This window comes from Aphelocoma coerulescens, chromosome 1, assembly GCF_041296385.1.
Source record: "Aphelocoma coerulescens isolate FSJ_1873_10779 chromosome 1, UR_Acoe_1.0, whole genome shotgun sequence".
NCBI lineage: Eukaryota > Metazoa > Chordata > Aves > Passeriformes > Corvidae > Aphelocoma > Aphelocoma coerulescens.
The window spans coordinates 33,852,555-33,870,815 of NC_091013.1; the positions used below are offsets into that span (position 1 = coordinate 33,852,555).

The 18,261-nt window shown below is 41.4% G+C and overlaps 1 protein-coding gene across 4 annotated transcripts in view; it reads right to left on the reverse strand.

The window, feature by feature from the left end:
* Window positions 1-11: 11 nt before the first annotated feature.
* CYFIP1 (cytoplasmic FMR1 interacting protein 1) overlaps window positions 12-18,261 on the reverse strand; it is a 78,310-nt gene continuing 60,060 nt past the window's right edge. For all 4 annotated transcript variants that reach the window (XM_069006344.1, XM_069006336.1, XM_069006363.1 and 1 more), the window contains exons 24-31: window positions 16,413-16,556; window positions 14,784-14,874; window positions 6,866-6,996; window positions 4,541-4,613; window positions 3,290-3,384; window positions 1,925-2,163; window positions 888-1,035; window positions 12-421 (exon numbers count right to left, since the gene is read on the reverse strand). In XM_069006344.1, coding sequence (XP_068862445.1) covers window positions 257-421; window positions 888-1,035; window positions 1,925-2,163; window positions 3,290-3,384; window positions 4,541-4,613; window positions 6,866-6,996; window positions 14,784-14,874; window positions 16,413-16,556 — 1,086 coding nt within the window. In that variant the 3' untranslated portion in view covers window positions 12-256. The remainder of the gene's footprint in view (window positions 422-887; window positions 1,036-1,924; window positions 2,164-3,289; window positions 3,385-4,540; window positions 4,614-6,865; window positions 6,997-14,783; window positions 14,875-16,412; window positions 16,557-18,261) is intronic.

The window sequence follows — 18,261 nt, forward strand, 5'->3', positions numbered from 1 at the left end:
ATGCAAAGAGATTTCAAAAATCTTACAGGCTTTTAATCAAAGTGTATAAAATTTTAGTCTAGAAAAATAAGTATGGGTCGTATACAGTTACTGTGCTTGGAGACTGGAGAGAACAGTGTGCCACTCAAATGGCACAGGCGTACTGAAAAATGCAGATGAGAGTATTCTTTAAAACTGTCGGTGTGGGTTTTGTTTCTTGCTTTTTTTCTCACACTTTTAGCCTAAATAGGTGCAAAAATTACTGTTAGGTGAGAATCTAGTTGCTGGCAAGAGACTGATGAATTGGTGGCTGGAAGCAGCGCACGTGTTCCACGGGTGTGCTCTCTCCATCGCCAGACTTCAAATACTTGTCCAAAATAGCAATTATTTCATCATTCAGAATCTGGAACTTGCGAATTCTCTCAACCATTTTCTTCAAAGGCTGCAAACATCAAAAAAACAGACACAGGAATTAGCTTTGGATATGAAAAGCCTTAGCCAGAAAAGCAGCAAATGCTGCTACCTCACCTCTCCCAGCAATGTTACAAATGCTTCCCTTGCACTGCTAAGCCAATGGAAATCCAAGGTGCATTTTGGTTTTTGACAGTGCTGCTTTGGGTACAGAGAAGCTCAATTTACAGCAGCCTTGCCATTATCGGAATGAACATATAGGAGATGGAAGGCATTAAGAAAATCTCATACATATGACTGGTCAGAATTCTGCTTGACCAGTCTTCCAAATCCAGCCTTAACACCTTAATCTTTTGTTTCTGAAAATCCTGGTGCCCTCATTTTCAGCAATTCATTCTAAAAGAAGGATTGTCACATCTATGCTGCATCTGAATACAAACAGCTCTGAGTTGATGTTGTCTTTATTACTACAGCAAATACAGATGTTTTCAACTCACCACATTCTTGATAACCTCATCTTTGCCATCGTGCTTTTGGACTTTCAACAGGTGGTAGCAGAAATCCAAGACATCAAAGCGCCGCTGCTGTCCCAAAAGCACGATGATCATGCAGCCAGCCCAGTGCAAGCCGTCCCCAAAGCACTGCCTGGAACAGGAAACAGCACAGAGCAGGTTTCACCTACATCTTCAAAACACAGTCACAGTAAACACTCGGTAAACAGCCACTACACTAAATAGTAAATATGTTAGACATTTATCTAGAAAGCAAAAGCTCTGGTATATTGATTATCACTGGAAATATCACAAACAATTCAAATGGATGCTTAACAAAGAAACGGGACTCCCCTTCTCCTTCAATTTTACGTAACCAAGTTACTCCAAAAACATTTACTCCCCATTTAGACTCCTGTGCCATGACATTTCATTTTCAGTGGAAACAACACTTTCAAAGAAAACAAAGCGAGAATTCAACACCACTCTGCTCCTTTAGGCTGCAGGCATGAAAGGAAGCAAATGCTCTATGCTGTTTTCTAATTGCTCAGTAAAAAGCATGTCACGACTCAACAATTTTTCAAAATAAGGATATTCTCAAAAGCAACAAAACCAAGAACAAACAACAGTTCCTGGTTAACTCATGTTAATCATGTTAAATTCCAAGTGCTCATTCTTGCTCTTATTCAGAGAAGAAATACTTGTTAAAGATAGATGCACAAATATGCTGCTATTTTATTTAAGCTGGATGCCTGTAGGGGTATGACCCCTATTGAAAGACACGTGCTAGGGCCTGTTTGTCACGGGATCATTCATTATACACTGGCAATACTTAAAAAAGAGGGTTATTTTCACTACAGATACAATAGTATCTGTGTTCCTAGATTATGAGCCCCTCCCGGTGATGGCAGCACTTTTCCCCGGTTTTGCGCTACGCTCTTGCAGAGAGGCACTCGAACGCCTCCGTTCCAGCCCCGCTGCCATGACAGGACAAGCCAAGCACTGTTGCCCACAGGGGACTGCGGGCAGCTGGCAGCACGTACTCCACAGTGAACTCGTGTGTTCCCACGGGGATGCAGTAGACAAACTGCATTGCGCTCCAGAGGCGATGGAATTCCACACACTCATCCACGTGCATCACCCCGTTGCTGGGCAGGGGTCCGCGCCAGATGGGATCGTCCAGGAAGGAGCGTATCCTCGTCAGGATGACCTCAAACATGGACAGGCCGCAGCAGAGGCGTTCTTTGGTCAGCAAGTCCCCTTCCCTCGCGATTGCTATTTGCTGAAGCAGAGAGAAACAAAGTGCAAAGTCCTGGTAAAAGCCACTTCACCTGAAGATTTTATTTAGAAGAATGAATACAACGCATTTTTCAGTTTCACGTGGTTTATTCTAAGAGAAATGTCTTCTGACTTAAAATGAGGTCAGACTGCTAACCTGGGGATCAGGTCACTGGAAAAACATTCAGAGAAAGTTGTAAAAGCCTTTTCAAGCACACAGGCTTAAAGTGAGTAACACTAACTGCAGTAATGCTAGTCCTGGATTTATTTCAGGGTAGTTTGAAGAATTCTTTGTCTGAATGGAGGCAGAAAGCAAAACCAAGAGTTCAGTGCTCTGCTGTAGCTCCTGCCTGCACTCTCCTGCCCACCTCCCTCAGCTGCAGCTGTTACCAGATGAGAAAGCTCCAAAGAGGAGCATGAACAGGCTCAGACAAAAGCCATAGGAGGCAATGCTGTTTGTGCTTGTCCCAGCTGGTGCCATCACACAGACAGCTCTCTACTAGTGCAGCAGCACCTACTGAACTGCAGCACCTACAATGACAAAAGCAGTCTAAACTCTGCGTCAGGGCATTCTGCTCTTACTTTCTACTATTCACATCTCAACCACTAGTAAACTGCTAAGGTTAGCAGGGGATTAATGCACCCTCACACTGGTAGAAAAGGGAATAGTGCTGAAGCTGCAAAGGCAGTTCAAGAATGTTCTCTTTGGTCACTGTTTCCAGAAGAGCTCAGCTCAAATGACAGCTCATTTTCCAAGAGTTTCTAAGTGGCTGAAAGAGTGACAAAATGTTTTAAATATATATATACACACACACACATGCACAAGAAAATTGATTGCTTTTGGTGGAATTTGCAGGAGAAGCCCCCAGACCTTACACTGGGATGGTATCCCATGGTAAACATACATACCAATTAGCATTTTCCCTCAAATGTGTCACTTCTGCCCCAGTCTCAAATGTTTTTAAACTTCTAAGCTTTAACAGCTTTACCAAGTTCATGGGTCTAAATAAAAATCCTGTTGTGTGAACAAGCTGGATGTGCAGGTTGAAGTTCTGACAGAGCTATCAGGACAGGCTTTCTGATGCTCAGAAATTTCTTGAATTGCCTTTGACACAAATGAGAGAGATTACCTGGGGTGTGCCAAGTCTTTCAATGAGAGGAACCAAATGTAGTGAAGCATATTTTGATTCCAGTCTCTTCATTTTAGCATCAAGTCTTTCACCCTCTGAAAGAAAAGGAAAAAAAGTGAAGAGAGCAATCATAAATTGCAATTAACCAAGAGAATTCTTATTTTAACACAGTCTTTATCCATTGAGGAAGAAAACTGTGTGTTATTTTACAGGCAATTTAAGTACTAAGTAGCTGGTTAATCTTCAAGGCACTTTTAGAAAAAAACACACATATTTTAAAATGCTACATTACATGTGCAAACAGAAAGAAGGATTTGTTGTAGAATACATCTAATTAACTAAATTCAAGGAAGAATATAAGGCTCTGTTATGCTGCTGCTGCTTAGATATTTGACCCCCACTTGTACTAAGACAACTAAGTTGTCTTTATGTATAAAATGTTTGTCTCTAGAAAGTGAGGTAAAATGAGGATGGAATCTTGTGTACAGTAAGGCTAAAAAGCAGCTGGCACTCCCTCAACAATGGCAAATAGGAAATGTCCTCTGGAAAATGGGAAAATACTGTCTACAATGGTCTGGTTAGTTTTATGTAGAGATGCAAGTAGCTACTGTGAGCCTGGAAATATTTTCAGAGCTTTGTAGCTGATGGGATTTCTCCAAGCAGAACAAGTCAGCTGCTCCAGCAGTGAGAAATGGAAAAGAAAGGAGACAGAAGAGAAACAAAGAAGAGAGGGCAAGGGGAAGGGTGGACAGCTCAGTTTCTGATGATGAAAGATGAGGAGAACAGATACCATAGGAAGCAATCCTGCAAATACTCACTCCTGCATACTCAGTTTAGTGAAAAGGACATGAAAAATCTACAGGGACCACTTGTATTTACTTACTTGCTGACAGACTCCCTACACCCTGTGTGATCAAACCTACCCCATTTAACTGACAATTCTGTAAGCTAAACAGCAGCTTCAAAAAAGCCTCTCAACTATATCCACAAAGTTGGATAATACTGCCTTGGGCATCCATCCTGCTTTTCCCTGTCATGGCATTCCTCCCCTTCCCATTGTAATATGCATAGAGCATCACCAGGAAACATTTGTTTTTTTCAGCCAGGCAAACAGGCCTGGATCTGATACCTCTGTCCTGTAATTATCAGCACTGTAGTAAAGGGTGGCTGGAGGTGTTTACTGAAACTGCAGCAGCAGGCAGAGGAAGGAGAAAGCATTACCCAAGGAAGGTATTTTCACTTTGCCCATACCTTTGACGTGAACCCTGGGCAGGATGTTTTGGAATGGCGCTGCGTGCAACAGGTCACACACCTCCTCTAGAGACTGGGACAAAAAGAAAACGAGAGGCATTTAGGACAGAAGCATCAATCCCCAAACCACACCAGACCGCCACAACGGGAATCCAAATGCAGGTCGATGCCACTGCAGAAACACCAGAGGGCAGCCGGTCTCTGTCACCACCGCAGGGAGCCGCTCCGAGCCCTGCCTCTTCTCCTCATGGATCACTCTCAAAGACCACTTCATTTCACCAGCTTACTTTGAATTCACGAAAAAACTCCAGCAACTCCCCTCCCGCCCTCAGCTGGCGGTTCATAAAGGACGGGGTATTTATTAAATAAACTAAAGCAGAATGAGTAATTTCGGTGGGAAAGTGGCAGACGGTTCCTGCACAGACAAACAGGGGAAGAAGATGACTCACTGCTTGGCTATTTTTACCAGAGCCACAACCCATTATCCTAATGGGAGTTTATCGTGGTGGGAGCATCTCCCTGCCAGGCAGGCTGAGACATACGACAGCAGCAGAGAACCATGTTTTAGGAAGTATTTTACATCTTTAGGGACAGGGGAAAGAAAGACAGATGTCTGCTGTTTCTTTGCTCCTGTGCGTACGCACAGAGAAAATGCAGAGATGACCAGCAGCAGATGCATGACTTTGCTAAGACCCTCTCCTCATTTTTGAAGCAGAGGCCCTACAGATTTGTAATCCCTCAATACTAATATTAGAAAAGTTGGTCTTCCTCCATACTTCTAGCAAGGCTAGGGTGCTGGGGCTCATGTGCCTTTTCCAGGTCTAATTCCTTGATGCCAGCCAGGGAAATGCATGTGTTAGGCAGCCAGGACAAACAAGACCCACCCACTACCACAGATATACTCAGAATTACGCTTTGCACCGCACTGAAGTCTAGATTAGTTATGATGGATGACCACAATGCAAAAATACTGAAATACATGACAGGACATGGGGGCCTGACTGAGGACAAGAACAAGAGGAGAGGCAGCGAGCCCAGGTGTATGACCAGAAAGGGTAACCTTGGCGGTGTCCCAAAGAAGGTACCTCCATGCTGGCATCACTCTGGTACACCCTCAATCCTCCCAGGAGGGAGTAAGGGCCCTCACCTGCCTGGCCTTTCTCCACATACCCACTCAGCCTGAATTCAAAGTAATCCAGCTTCTCATTCTGCTTCAGCTGTGCCATTATTGGCTACAGGTTCGCTGCCTGTCACCCAGCCCTCCAATTACTCACCCCCATCAGGGAGGGATCCTCTTACACCATGAGCAGGAACTCTGAAGAACAGCATGTCTTTATTACCTTACAGCTTTAATACACCCTAGGGAAGGAGTCTTCCATGAAGGTTTATTTTTGTCCAACAGCAGGCCCCCAGCCAGCTTGCTGAGGAAATGACGTGGCTGGTTTGCAGTCAGCAAAGATCTCTGTGTGCTGTCCAACCTCAGCAGTACTGTGAGCTTGCACAGCCTGGGCAGGGTGCCGGTATGCACAGCAGGAAGAGACCCCCACCCAAGATTCAACAGCACCATGCAGGTAAAGGAAGGGAAGCCAGCACACCTGTTGCTGTTCTGATCCATTACCAATGCCCACCTTTCCTCTGTTAAGCACCCAAAAGCATTAAAAAAAAGGAATTACAGGTCTAGCCATCTTGTTTGAACAGCAAATAGTAACAACATGGAAGAAGGGTGGGAAAAGAAAACTGAAGGTAGGGATAAAGATCAATTGTAGCACTGTGCCCTCAGCAGTCAGCAGGTTAGCACAGTGTAAGGTAGACTCTAGATACATCAGAAGTAGCTGAAAGACTGACATGTTTCACAGTTTCATTCAAGCTAGGACAGATGGGCGAATTTCTGCACCACTGTCAGCCATCCAAGCAGCAAGGAGGATGTCTAAGGATGTCCATGATAACTTTGTGATATTTCACACCTTAACAGGAATGGACATGCAAGAAAGGAATACAGCAGGACCAGATGCACAACTCACTGACATAAAGAATGGCCACACTGTGATTATAATTTATGGTGAAGATCACAGTGTCAGATCCTCAGGTACCAGGCAAGAGGCAATGTCTCTCACCCAGCAAAGTCAGGCATCACTGTGTCTAACAGATATGAAAGCCCCTGCAAGACTGAAAGAGGTGAGTGCAGGGAACTGTTTCTACCCATCTGCCCATCAGTAACAGCAAACTCACAGATTTCAACCTTGTTATTGATGATGTTAGTAACAAAAATATGAGAGTACATTTTGAGAGACAGATGGATTTTAAGCTAGCACAGCAGGCACCTACCAGACTCTGTTCAATGAGGAGGCAAAACAGGACAGCATTTCCCACTTCCCGTAAATTCTGGAAGCAGACAGTCTTCAGTTCTGCATATTCAACAATGTCCTTCAACTGATGGTGAAAAAACTCCAAGATACCTGAAATCACAAGAGAAGCGAAAAAAATGTCTCAGGAGCCAGAAGGAAATCTAGTGACGATCACACGAACACATGGTTATCTCAGGAAAGCAGACAAAAGATACTGGCCATGTGAATAAAAGTCATAGAGATCAGGATTAATTTTAATTTCTGCTTCAAAAGCCCTCTGATTTTCTAACCAATTTGTCTACTCAAAGGTTGCACAAATGTGCATCCATACACTGCTTGAGAATACAAATAACTGAGGATGCAGGTTTAGAGTTCCCTCTGCATGTATCAGCACATGAGATCTTATCTCCAGACATGCAGCCTAGAGGAAACTGAAAGGAGCAGCATTAAATGCATTAAAACTCAGAGGTTGTGAAGTGTTAAACCAGTGCACTGACCTTTTTAACTGGATAAATCATGCAAAGTGCAGTGCCTAACTTTTCACTCCTGGAAAAGGGAGCTGGTATAAGAGATAAGAAAAAAATATCCAGGGGCAGGAAGAGAGACTAGAGCTCTCATTCATCTGCTTTAAGTCCTGTTGCAGCCGCCGCTCCCCAACCTGCTGCACCACCTGACCCATCTCAATCCACTGCTGCTATTTTCATGGATGACAGAGCCAGCAAGGAACAGAGAAGTATGATACAGGGAAGAGGTGTAGTATCAAGCTACGACTCTGACCAGTGCCACGGGGCCAGAGGTGATGATCTGCGACGTCTCAAAGCAAATAGAGAGATCACAGGTCAAGCTCTGTTGGCAAGAGTACACCAGATCCTGCTGACAAGCACAACCAGAACACAGTTTCTGTCAAAGTTTTGCCTAAAGCTGTTAAAAACCAGCTAAAATTATGATTTTCAAACCCACATAGTTTACATAAATATACGTCTTTTCCATTAAACTTCTCCTAAACAATAGTGATGCATAACATGCTGGTGGACTTCCAGCTCCTTGCCCTCCAGCCTCAGAAAGGCTGGGCAGTCCCTTGGTTAGAGAGAAGCCCAGGAAACCACAGGCTCAGCAGCTTCTGCAGAGACCCACTCTGGTTACCTTTCAGAGGTTAAAGCCATGTGCAGGATGGGAGAGGAAGAGCAGAGAACTACAGTAAGTCAGACAGCTCTTCAGCTTTTTACTAATTAATTTTTAGCAGCATTTCTCCATCTTTCTGCATAAGCAGGGCCCTTCTAAAAAGCCATCAAAACACTTGACTGAGAAAAAAATGCATAATAAAAAGCTTTCAAATTGTATGCTGTACATGGCAGTTCATTTCCATTACACTGCATTAAGGCAGATAAATCTCCACCCAACTGCATCTAAAGCAATTGAGAGAATTGCTTTCAAGGAAAGAGAACACAGATGCCCTTCAGAACCATGAGTTCCTTTGACACAACTAATGAACACTTCCCATGCAGGAGATCATACTTGGCTATCTACCCAGTGAGGCAACAGCTGGATAGAGAACATAAACACGAAATACAGCCTGCAGCATATCTCTTCCAAGGAAATCCCTCAAATTCAGCAGAGAAACTTGAAAACACACAGTGAAGGAAAGAATTACGTAGGTAACCCACACACTTTTACAGAAAGCCTCACATCATTAAAATTAGTAACACAAGACGTCAGTAAAGTGCACAATGAGGGGATGCAGGGCTGCCTCTGTTACATCTCAAAGAACTGTTTGTCAATAGAAAATTAACAGTAGCTGTTCCCACATGCATTCATTCATTCACACATGGAGGTGAATTTCAGACCTAACTTTAGTACTTTGGTGACTGGAGAGAAAAACAGAACTGAAAAACTGATGGAGAAGGGTTAGACATAGTGAGTGCTTGCTGAGCTTAATTTATTCCAAGGTAACACATTTACAACTAGCTAAAAAGCAAACAATGCCAGCACACCAGCAATTCCCTCCTCCCCACAATACAGGGACTGTGGAATAGAAAAGCTGTGGGGAAGGCTGTCAGTGTTCACTGAACACTGCAGGATACAGGCCAGTCACAATCCCCAGGTATGTGAGAAGCAGTGAACACTTGTGCTTGTCATTTAAACACACCTGCCCACCATGGCAATGGGATGCTGCAGTGCTGAATACTGGCACTCTCATTTTAAAGATGAGACTGAAAAGGTTGAAAATTTTTCCCCAAAAAGTTTTTGACACTAGGAAGAAAACACGAAGTTAGGGAACTGAAATCAGCTTTATCACAAACACACAGTTTTAGTTACACACCCTACTATTTCTTTTGTGTTTGTTGATGAAAGGATTTCCATGACTAGAAAGAAAGGTCTTCTAGGGATTAACTGCTAGAAGTCAAATACTTTCCTCATTCCAAGACTTTCTGCAAACAAAAGTCTATTGTGTTATCCTGGACTTAAGCCTGTGCCATAGAGGAAATCAAACTAGAACATCTACCAATGTTTCTGGTCTTAGTATCTGCCACATACAAAGAGACTGATGGTGAACCAACAGAAGGGCTGGAAGACTCCCTGAAACACAACGAGGAACTGTAGACTTCTCCACAAGGTCATCCTGGAGAGAAAGCACTATCTGAGCAAACAGGATATTGGTGACATGCACGGCCATGGGCATGCTCTTCCCTTTAGCTTGTATGGTGGGTGGGGAGCAGCTTGGTGAGAAACAGAAGCTGAGCAGAACAGCAAGGAAGATTCTGCTGCTGCAACATGGAAACAACCATCAGTCATGACAGGGAATGGAAAAGAGTAGGGTTTTCAGACTCCACTCAATCCCCTACCCAGGCTGTGGATTTTGTGGGGAGTTTCAGAAAAAAGGCTGACACCTGGAAAGATGAGAACTATTTTTTCATGGGCAGTGAAATCCTGAGAATAACCCATGTTCCCTAAAGCAAATATAAAGGAGCAGGATGGTACAGAGAGAAACCAGGAGTAGCAGCACAGAGAACTGTGACCAGAAACAAGAAACTCATATTGAAAATGTGACTGAAACCAAAATGAGACATTAAGTCCACCCAAAAGCAGCAGGATAGTGGAAGTCAAAGAGGTTTGAGGTTCATACAATAAAAATTACTTACTGTCTTTTACAGTCACTCCAGGTGACAGAGCTCCTCTCAAAGTCCTTAACAAAGTTACTTATTTCTTCACTCAAAGCCCCAGTCTCCATATACAGATATATAAATATGCACACCCACACGCATTCATGATCAAATCGTGATATTATTTTGAAAATCTGACAGCCAGTATTTAGTATGCAGGTGTTCCAAATGCTGCCATTATCAGTGTACTTCTTCCCTTTAGATCAGAAGCTTGATTTACCAGCAGAACAGAAGAAAGTTTACAGAACTACACAGGCTATTTCTGATGAAAAGACCAATCTGCTCCCCAGTGGAGTCCTGTGGCAGAACTACATCATCATGTTTTTATTCACGTTTGAGCAATGCCATTTCAAATTACACTTCTGTGCACAGTACACAGAAGTGTATTTTTATGAAAGACTATGCATGTCTACTAAAGCCCTTGAAAAAGAACAAGTGTCTTGGGAAAGTTAATTTCACTTAATTGCCTGCAACCTTCCTTCTTCCTCTAATTCTGTTTGTGGGTGGAATTTATAAGTTACTGAATTATATATACACAGAATTTTGCAAGGTAAATGAATCAAGGTTTTTTTGCTCTTCCTCTCCAAGAAATCAGTTTTAATTAAATCCCTCTATTCCCGCAGATGGGACAACATTAGATGTCATAAAAATTGATTATATAATCCCAGTTTCTGATTTACACAGATCACAACAGAAACGAAGACTATTGATATAGAATAGATCCAGTAAAGCACAAAAGATTAGTAAAGGATTAGGTTTCCTCTCTGCTTCCAAAATCCTATCTCAACAGCACTCAAACAGCAGATGCCAAGTTTCAGCTGTGCAGTCTGTACACTGATTAATTTAGGAAGTCAGAGCAAATCAACATGTGCAACTCAAAGCTGGTTGAAGTCCTTCACTTTGGTCACCTTTTATTTCTCAATTCACACCTACAGACTGAAATCAAACATGTTCCAGAGCTTGTAACAATTCTGGTACCTAAAAGATTAGGACAAAAATGAGCTGTTAATTCTAGAACTGAATTTCTGATAACAAACAAACTAGATCTTGATTATAATTCTTGGTCTAATTGTGTTTTGGGTTATTTTCTGCAAAGAACTGACTTGACTATTATCAAATAAAATTTACTAATCTGCAATAGCAAAGCTGCTCCCAAGAAACTGGGTGCTATAATGACCTTTAGTTTATGTTCACTTTCATAGAGACCTTCAAATGCTGTATCCAAATACTTCTTTAACTTACAAAAGACATCATTAACTCTGCATATCAACAGTGCTGCCATTCATTGCCCTCAATGGAAATATTAATCAGGTTTAAGCATACACATGTATCCAGGAATTACGACCATGGAGGCTGTGCACTGTGTTTATTTTGCTAGAAAGAAATATTCCACTGCTCTGCATATCTAATGAATTCAGATGCCCCAGCAAATCTTTCTCCAGTGGACAGGTTTCAGGAAGACCTATGAATACATTTCCTTCATCCAATGTGGACTTAAGCCATTGTGCCCTCACTTAAATTATTCTCCTCCTTATCTAAATTTGATCAAAACCTGGGATAACAGGTAGAATTACAAACCCTTCTGCTACACCCCAAGTGATGCCTCCCTCGCTGCCTCCAGCCACTGCTGCCTTCCCCATGCTTCCCAACCCAGGCTTACTCTTAGACTCTGACCTGAAATATTACAGAAAAAGAGGGGTGGAAGACTCTTTTTTTGCGAGATTGCTGTGCAGAAACAGCTCACAAGGTGTTGCCAGCAGCACAATCAGCCCAGCGAGAGATGGGAACACAGCAGCCGGTGGCATGGGGCTTTGCGGGGCTTCCCCAAACTGTCATGCCAACATGTGGGATTTCAAGAGGTCATGGCCTGGGATAATGAGTGCTTTGTCCTGCACCAGCTTTGAGTGTTCTGTTTCTTTGGTTTGGTTTTGTTGGTTTTTTCTTTAAAGAAGAAAACATGGAAATGCTATACTTAGGAAAAAATACACATTTTGGCTACTTTCTCTGGCTACCTTATATCTTGCTAAGTTCATTGATTTTTAAAAAAATTTCTTCTGGAGGAGTGGTATACCAGTGACAAAAGCCTCATCTCACAGCAGAGCTGACAAACTACTTTCCTCATGGTATTCAATGACACTTCAGAGTGGCAGGATACTCATTCATCAAAGCAGGAATGACACGTTCAAATACTTAAAAAATAGCAGAAGAAAATATTACCTTCAAGATGAAATTTCAAGCTTAAACTCTTAAAAGGCAAATATTCCTTTAAGATCTTTAGCAACTTTAAAAGGTCTCTTTAAAAATCCTTATGCTCAATGTATTTTTAGACAAATATTTTTATGACTACAAGATGAACAAGTTTCCCCACTGCTTTAGACTGTTCCTATGGAAACAAACCCATTGGCAGAAAGGAGTCCTGAACAACTCTGATGCCACTGTCTGTACCCTGCTCCTTTTAGCAGCAATAAATCACCATTTAGAAATCCACAAGTCTAGAAGGCTCATTATGGAGGGGCTGATTATGAATTGCAATCAGCAGAGTCCAAACGAAACTCTCCAAATGAAAAGTCTGAAGTGCATGAAAGAGCTAGAGGCTTACTTACTGAGCATGCTTAAATCACTTTGCACGTAGAGAATGGACACAGGAAATTAATTCTGAATTAATAAATGCATATTACCTCAAGATAGATGAGAATCTACATATTTCATCTAAAGACTGGAATCACAGTTTTGGTCTCTCTATGTGGGCTGTGCCAGTTATAAAGAAGTTATTAAATGATTTGTTATGAAAGAACATAAGCTGCACACAGACATAGCCCACAGCACTCAGGCTTACTACTACAACTAATAACTTCTGAGGAAGCTTTTGGAGGCAGAGGAAGGAACAGACGACAGTTGGTGTGTATTGGCTTGCATTTTCTGTGACAAAACACATAAACAAGGTGTGGCAAAGACTGCTAAAGAGAATTCAGCATAGAAAGGAGAGGATAGTGACTCAAAGGAAGAATGCTTTGAGACTGCCCTTCTACAGTCTGGCAGTTCCTCTCCAGATGAAGGCTAAAATCTACAGCACATCCTCATCACAGAGAACATTTTCCTTTATCAGCCAGTGCTGCTCCAAGGGCAGACAGCTCCATAATGGGGAGGTGTCAGAGAACACAGGGCAGTTTTCCTGTGATGTGAGAGAGGGATGGAGGTGTCCTGATCTTCCACAAGCCTCTTCTGTCTGGCAACTTGGAAAGGAAAAGGAGAGACGGTATGACAGTGCGATAAAGGCTGTCTCTGCCATTTCTTGCAAGAGACTCTCCAGGGGGTTATTACGCATCCACTGCTACAAAATCTCATAACAGGAAAACTGCATGTGTTAAGACAAAACCTGACAGGAACTGGGGCAGTAAAGGAGCAGAGAATCACATGGGGTTTTGAGATCCAGTCCAATTCTACAACTAGGTATGATATTCCATTGTAAAACCAAGAGTTACTTTGATCTCTTGGTACCATAGGCATCTAACCATATGGCATTTCTTTTGGAAGAGTAAATACGAGGTCAAAATAGTTTGTTACCATTGTACCAGTAAAGTTCTGCCTTTCCTACAGGAGGGATTAACCTTAAGAGAAAGGTTTCTCCTAAAATCCCTGGGCATCTCCTGCCAGATATTGAGCCATTACAGGTGAGGATTTCTGGCAAGCTTCCTAATGTCACGTGTAGCATCACAGATCCTGGTGATGCATCGTCTATATTTGAGAATACCTACTGCTTTTGTGGTCAGAATTTAATGAATGGCTAAAAGCCTCAGATAGATTATTTTTATACTCCTAACTACCATGATTCATCCATTTCTATGCTCCAGGGAGAAAAACAGGAAGGAAACACTTAGTAAGACCTCGATTTCGTTTAACATTGGTAATGAACGTCAAGCAAGCTGTGGGAAGCAGAAAAAACCCAACCTCATTCCAGTTGGAGTGGCATTTAATAAAACTAAGTGACTCTGGAAAAATAAACTCAGGAGGTGGGTGGCACATGGAAGGACTAATTTGTGTTAATTAGAAGTTGTGGAGGAGGAATATTTTGAAGGGGGAAGCAGATTCAGAATTTCAGTGAACAATGTGATAAGTACTAATTAGCCAATTATTTCTCTATAGTGGCAAGCAGCTTTCAATGCCATTTCTTCTTCTGCAACTGTCACACCTCCTGTTGAGAGGCTAAGATGCACCCCACACAAGCCTCAGACATAACTATTCTGGCAGGACCAGTTTGCCTCCCAGCAGTATCACTCCTTTTACCTTGCATTTGGTGAGGGCAAAGGAAAAGGGAATAAGGCTGTTCCAGAGAACGTGGATTATCTAAATTAGACATTTGAACAGAAAAAATGTGAGAGACTAGTTTGCTAAGGGAAAAGCTCAACATGCTTATGAGAAAGACTAGAAACAGGAACTACTGTGGACATCCCAGCTCAAGATCAGTTATGTCATAAGTCTGTTTCTATAGATTGTCATCCTTTTGCCCTATATACAGAAGTCTTAAAACTTTATTAAGTACTTTCAGAAAGCACAGCATTCAATGATTCAATGATGTTATGGGAAAAAAAAAACCAGAACAAAAAACCAAAGCCAGACTAAAAACTGATTATCAGGAGAAAAAGGAGGGAGGGAAAGACAGAGAGATATAAGATTCAGAAGATAGTGGTTACTATCATCTTACTAAGGCTGCTAAGGTAACATCAAACACAAACTAACCTGGAGAACCATACTCATGTCTTGGTAACCTACAGATCTTAGGCATCACTTCCATTAGGGTCTTGACATACTGAAGAATGGTCCCTTGTAACTAAGAGAAAACAGATGTATGTAAACATGTCAGTGTTGTTGAACTAAGAAACTTTACAACAAATTGCATTCAAACTATATATGAACTGAAGCAGCTCTAAAACTCTTGCATTTAATTCTGCCAGTCATCATCTTTAAAAAGGCAACTTCTTCAAATTAAAAGAATTCACATGGCATTAGCCACCTTTGCTACAAGAAAAGCGGCACAACAGCTAAGGCTAGGAAGGCAGAAAAGAGGAAAACATGTTTTTCTCTTACAGACTCTTTACTGCCTAACTAACTTTTAGGGTTTTTGTTAAAAAGTTGCATTTGAAAGCTTTCAAAACCATTCAAAAAGCATTTGAATGTGTTCAAAAGCAACATGAAAAAACCCCTTATGATTAGGTATGGCTGTAATAGCCCAAACTGGTTCTTCTGGACATACCAGTTGAGACAGTCCCAGCCTCCAGTCAGCCTGTCTTCCTACCACTAGACACCTGTCTCTTATCTGTCCCCCTACACCTCAGCATCTGCATCAGGCATTGGCAGGACAGCCTCCCCCAGGCCTTTTAACATTCTTCTTAAATGACCAAGTGTTCAATGCCACCTTTAATGAATTGAGACAATTAACCACTAAGTTATAAAAAAACCCCTCATAAAACACAACAAACCAACGCTTGACACTCAAACCCTGAAATATGCATGTTTTCCTCTTTTCTTGAAGATTAAACTACAGCACCTTTTTGAGTAGAATTCACCCTTTCTAGAACATCAGAAATGTACTTAGAACATTGTGGGAATTACTGCAAACAAACTGCCAAATGTGTCAAGTGCCTGAAGTAAGATTATGAATACCACAGCTTTCCCTGGTACACTTGGATTATTTTGGCACCATGCTCCTATAAGCAGCAGGAAGTAAAATATAATTTTTTGGCTTAAATTAACTGCAATGCACTATGGCTGTATATATAGATTCTAATATTATAGCAAACAGCCAGCGCCTCAACCTCCTCCCAGTTACAAAAAAAGCCTTTTCCAATACAGGATACCCAGGCTGTGTGGATAATGTCTTCAAAACTGGCCTGAGCAGCATTGCTCAAGCACAGAGGTTAAACTCTCCTGTGGCTAAGCAGTCATCTATCAGTGATGTCATTAATGACAGCCCTGAAGTTAGGCACCAGGCAGAAAGCACATTACAGCAGTTCTCAAAAAACATCCAGGAAGTGAATGTACAGAATGGTCTTTAAGTTGAAATCAACGAATTTAAAACATTCATACTTTTCCAGCGCCTACCTAGGCCCTAACAGCTCAGGTCACCACAAATTAAATTAATCTCCAATGAAGAATTCAAAGTTTTCAAAATACTACTCAGGCCACCAAGGTACATCATCTATTGCTCACACAAGACACTAAGTACTGTCAAACACAGTTGTACTGAACTTTAAGGCAAGTTATTTTAATTATTTGTGTCCAGGATCTCACTTTCACTTTGTTTTTCCTGAGACATTTTCTATCAGAAATCCATCCAGACTAGCAGAAAAATAAAGACAATTAGCATACCAGGCTCTTGACAACTTTCAGCAACTCCTCCATCACCACAGCAATGCCCTGATACCCAAGAAGTCTACAGATGACTTTAAAGTGAGGGGGACCGACAAAATTCCTGTAGTTGCTGTAAATGCTGGAATATGCCAAATTCAATGCCTAAAATAAGAAAACAGACATGATTAATGACAATTTCATCTGCCTGTATCTCAATAACAATGTAATTTAAACCGCATTTTAAAGCACATTAAAAACTGAAATAATAACTTTGTATCTCACTGTCTCTGAAAGGACTTTAAATACAAAGTTTCTCTTTTGTAAGGCAGGAACTTCAACCACAATCTGTTATCAAGACAAATTTGTGAACACTTTTTTTCAACCAGACATCTTCCATTTATCATTTATAAAGCCACTTTCTCTTTTGTACTTTTCTATTTACACAAGCATAAAAGTAGTCAATGCCATGGCCAGATCCCTGAATTTAAAGCACAGCTACTATTCCTGTATCTTCCATTTTATGCACAAAACATCTTGAAAGAAATTACTTCAATTTTCAGTTCATAATAGGTGTTTCAAGTCTTTGAGTACTCAACTACAAAAAAAAAAAAACCAACACCTTCTGCAGTTACTGCTCTCTGCAACTAATTAATAAGGATCTTTCTTTTTCAAACCCTTTTGCTGCACACAAGATCAAAGAAAATCTAAGTCTGGGAGGCAGCCTCATGGAAATTCTTCAAGACTTGAATAAATAGGACCAGGTGCTTTGCCACAGTCATGTTTATTTCTATGGAAGTGAACACAGCTGTACAGACTGATGCGATGTGGGGATTTAGGAACTCTTTGCTGAAGCTGCAGATTAGAGATGAGCTGGCTAACATAGCATCCTCCATTTCTGCAAGTGGGTTGTCCTCCTAATACCCTGAAATTTAATTTTGGGAATCTTGGCCACATTTGTTACAGAAGGGACTGTTGTGTTTCCTTTAGTTTTGCAGTTTCATTCTCTCTGATACACACATGGAAAACAGCATACTGTTAAACTTTCAACTTCACACACAGCTGTAACAGAAAATTTTCCAGGAAGAACATTCCCTTCAATGCAGATCCTGCCCAAAATTACCCATGCAAGTCAACACCAGATACTATAATGCATGGTATTAAGCTAGTAGGAATTCAAGTCACAAAACTCTACCAAGCTCTTGGAAGATTTTATTCTCATAAAAGGACTTTAAAATCATCTTTAGAATCACTCAGGATAGAAAATGCACATTTTTATTTATGTTGTATATATCTCTATATAAACACCAGTTTCCAACTGAGGCCTTAGAAATTTCAGAAAATTGTATTCTAGATGCAAACTGAAATAGACATTCGGATAACTATTAGAATCCTAGTACATAACACAGTCCTGCTGTTACATCAGAGCTGGCTAAAAGGTCAAACTCCAAATGTGTCCCACCAGGGGACAGCCTGAAGTTGTATCCCTCTAGTACAACCTGTACATTTCCATAGCTCTCCACATACAAAAATGAGGTCTGGGGCAAAGACAGCAGAGAGAACTGGTAAAACCTTAAGAACATATGTGCAGATGAATGTTCTGATACACTAAGGATTTATACAATTGCCCATAAAAGATGAGATCTCCTTTTTTGTTTTTGATGTTTCCAATCAGGTAGGTCTTCTACAACAAATGTGTCAGAACTATCTATTTTTCCTACAGCACATGGAGAATTTTACTTTAGTAGGTTAAAGCCTTCAGGTTAAGCAGAGGGAACCTCTCTTCACACAGCAGGAATTTGTCATAGAAAAGCAAGCCCTAAAAGCATGATTTCAGTATTTAAAGAACTTGCCAATACCTGACAGTAAG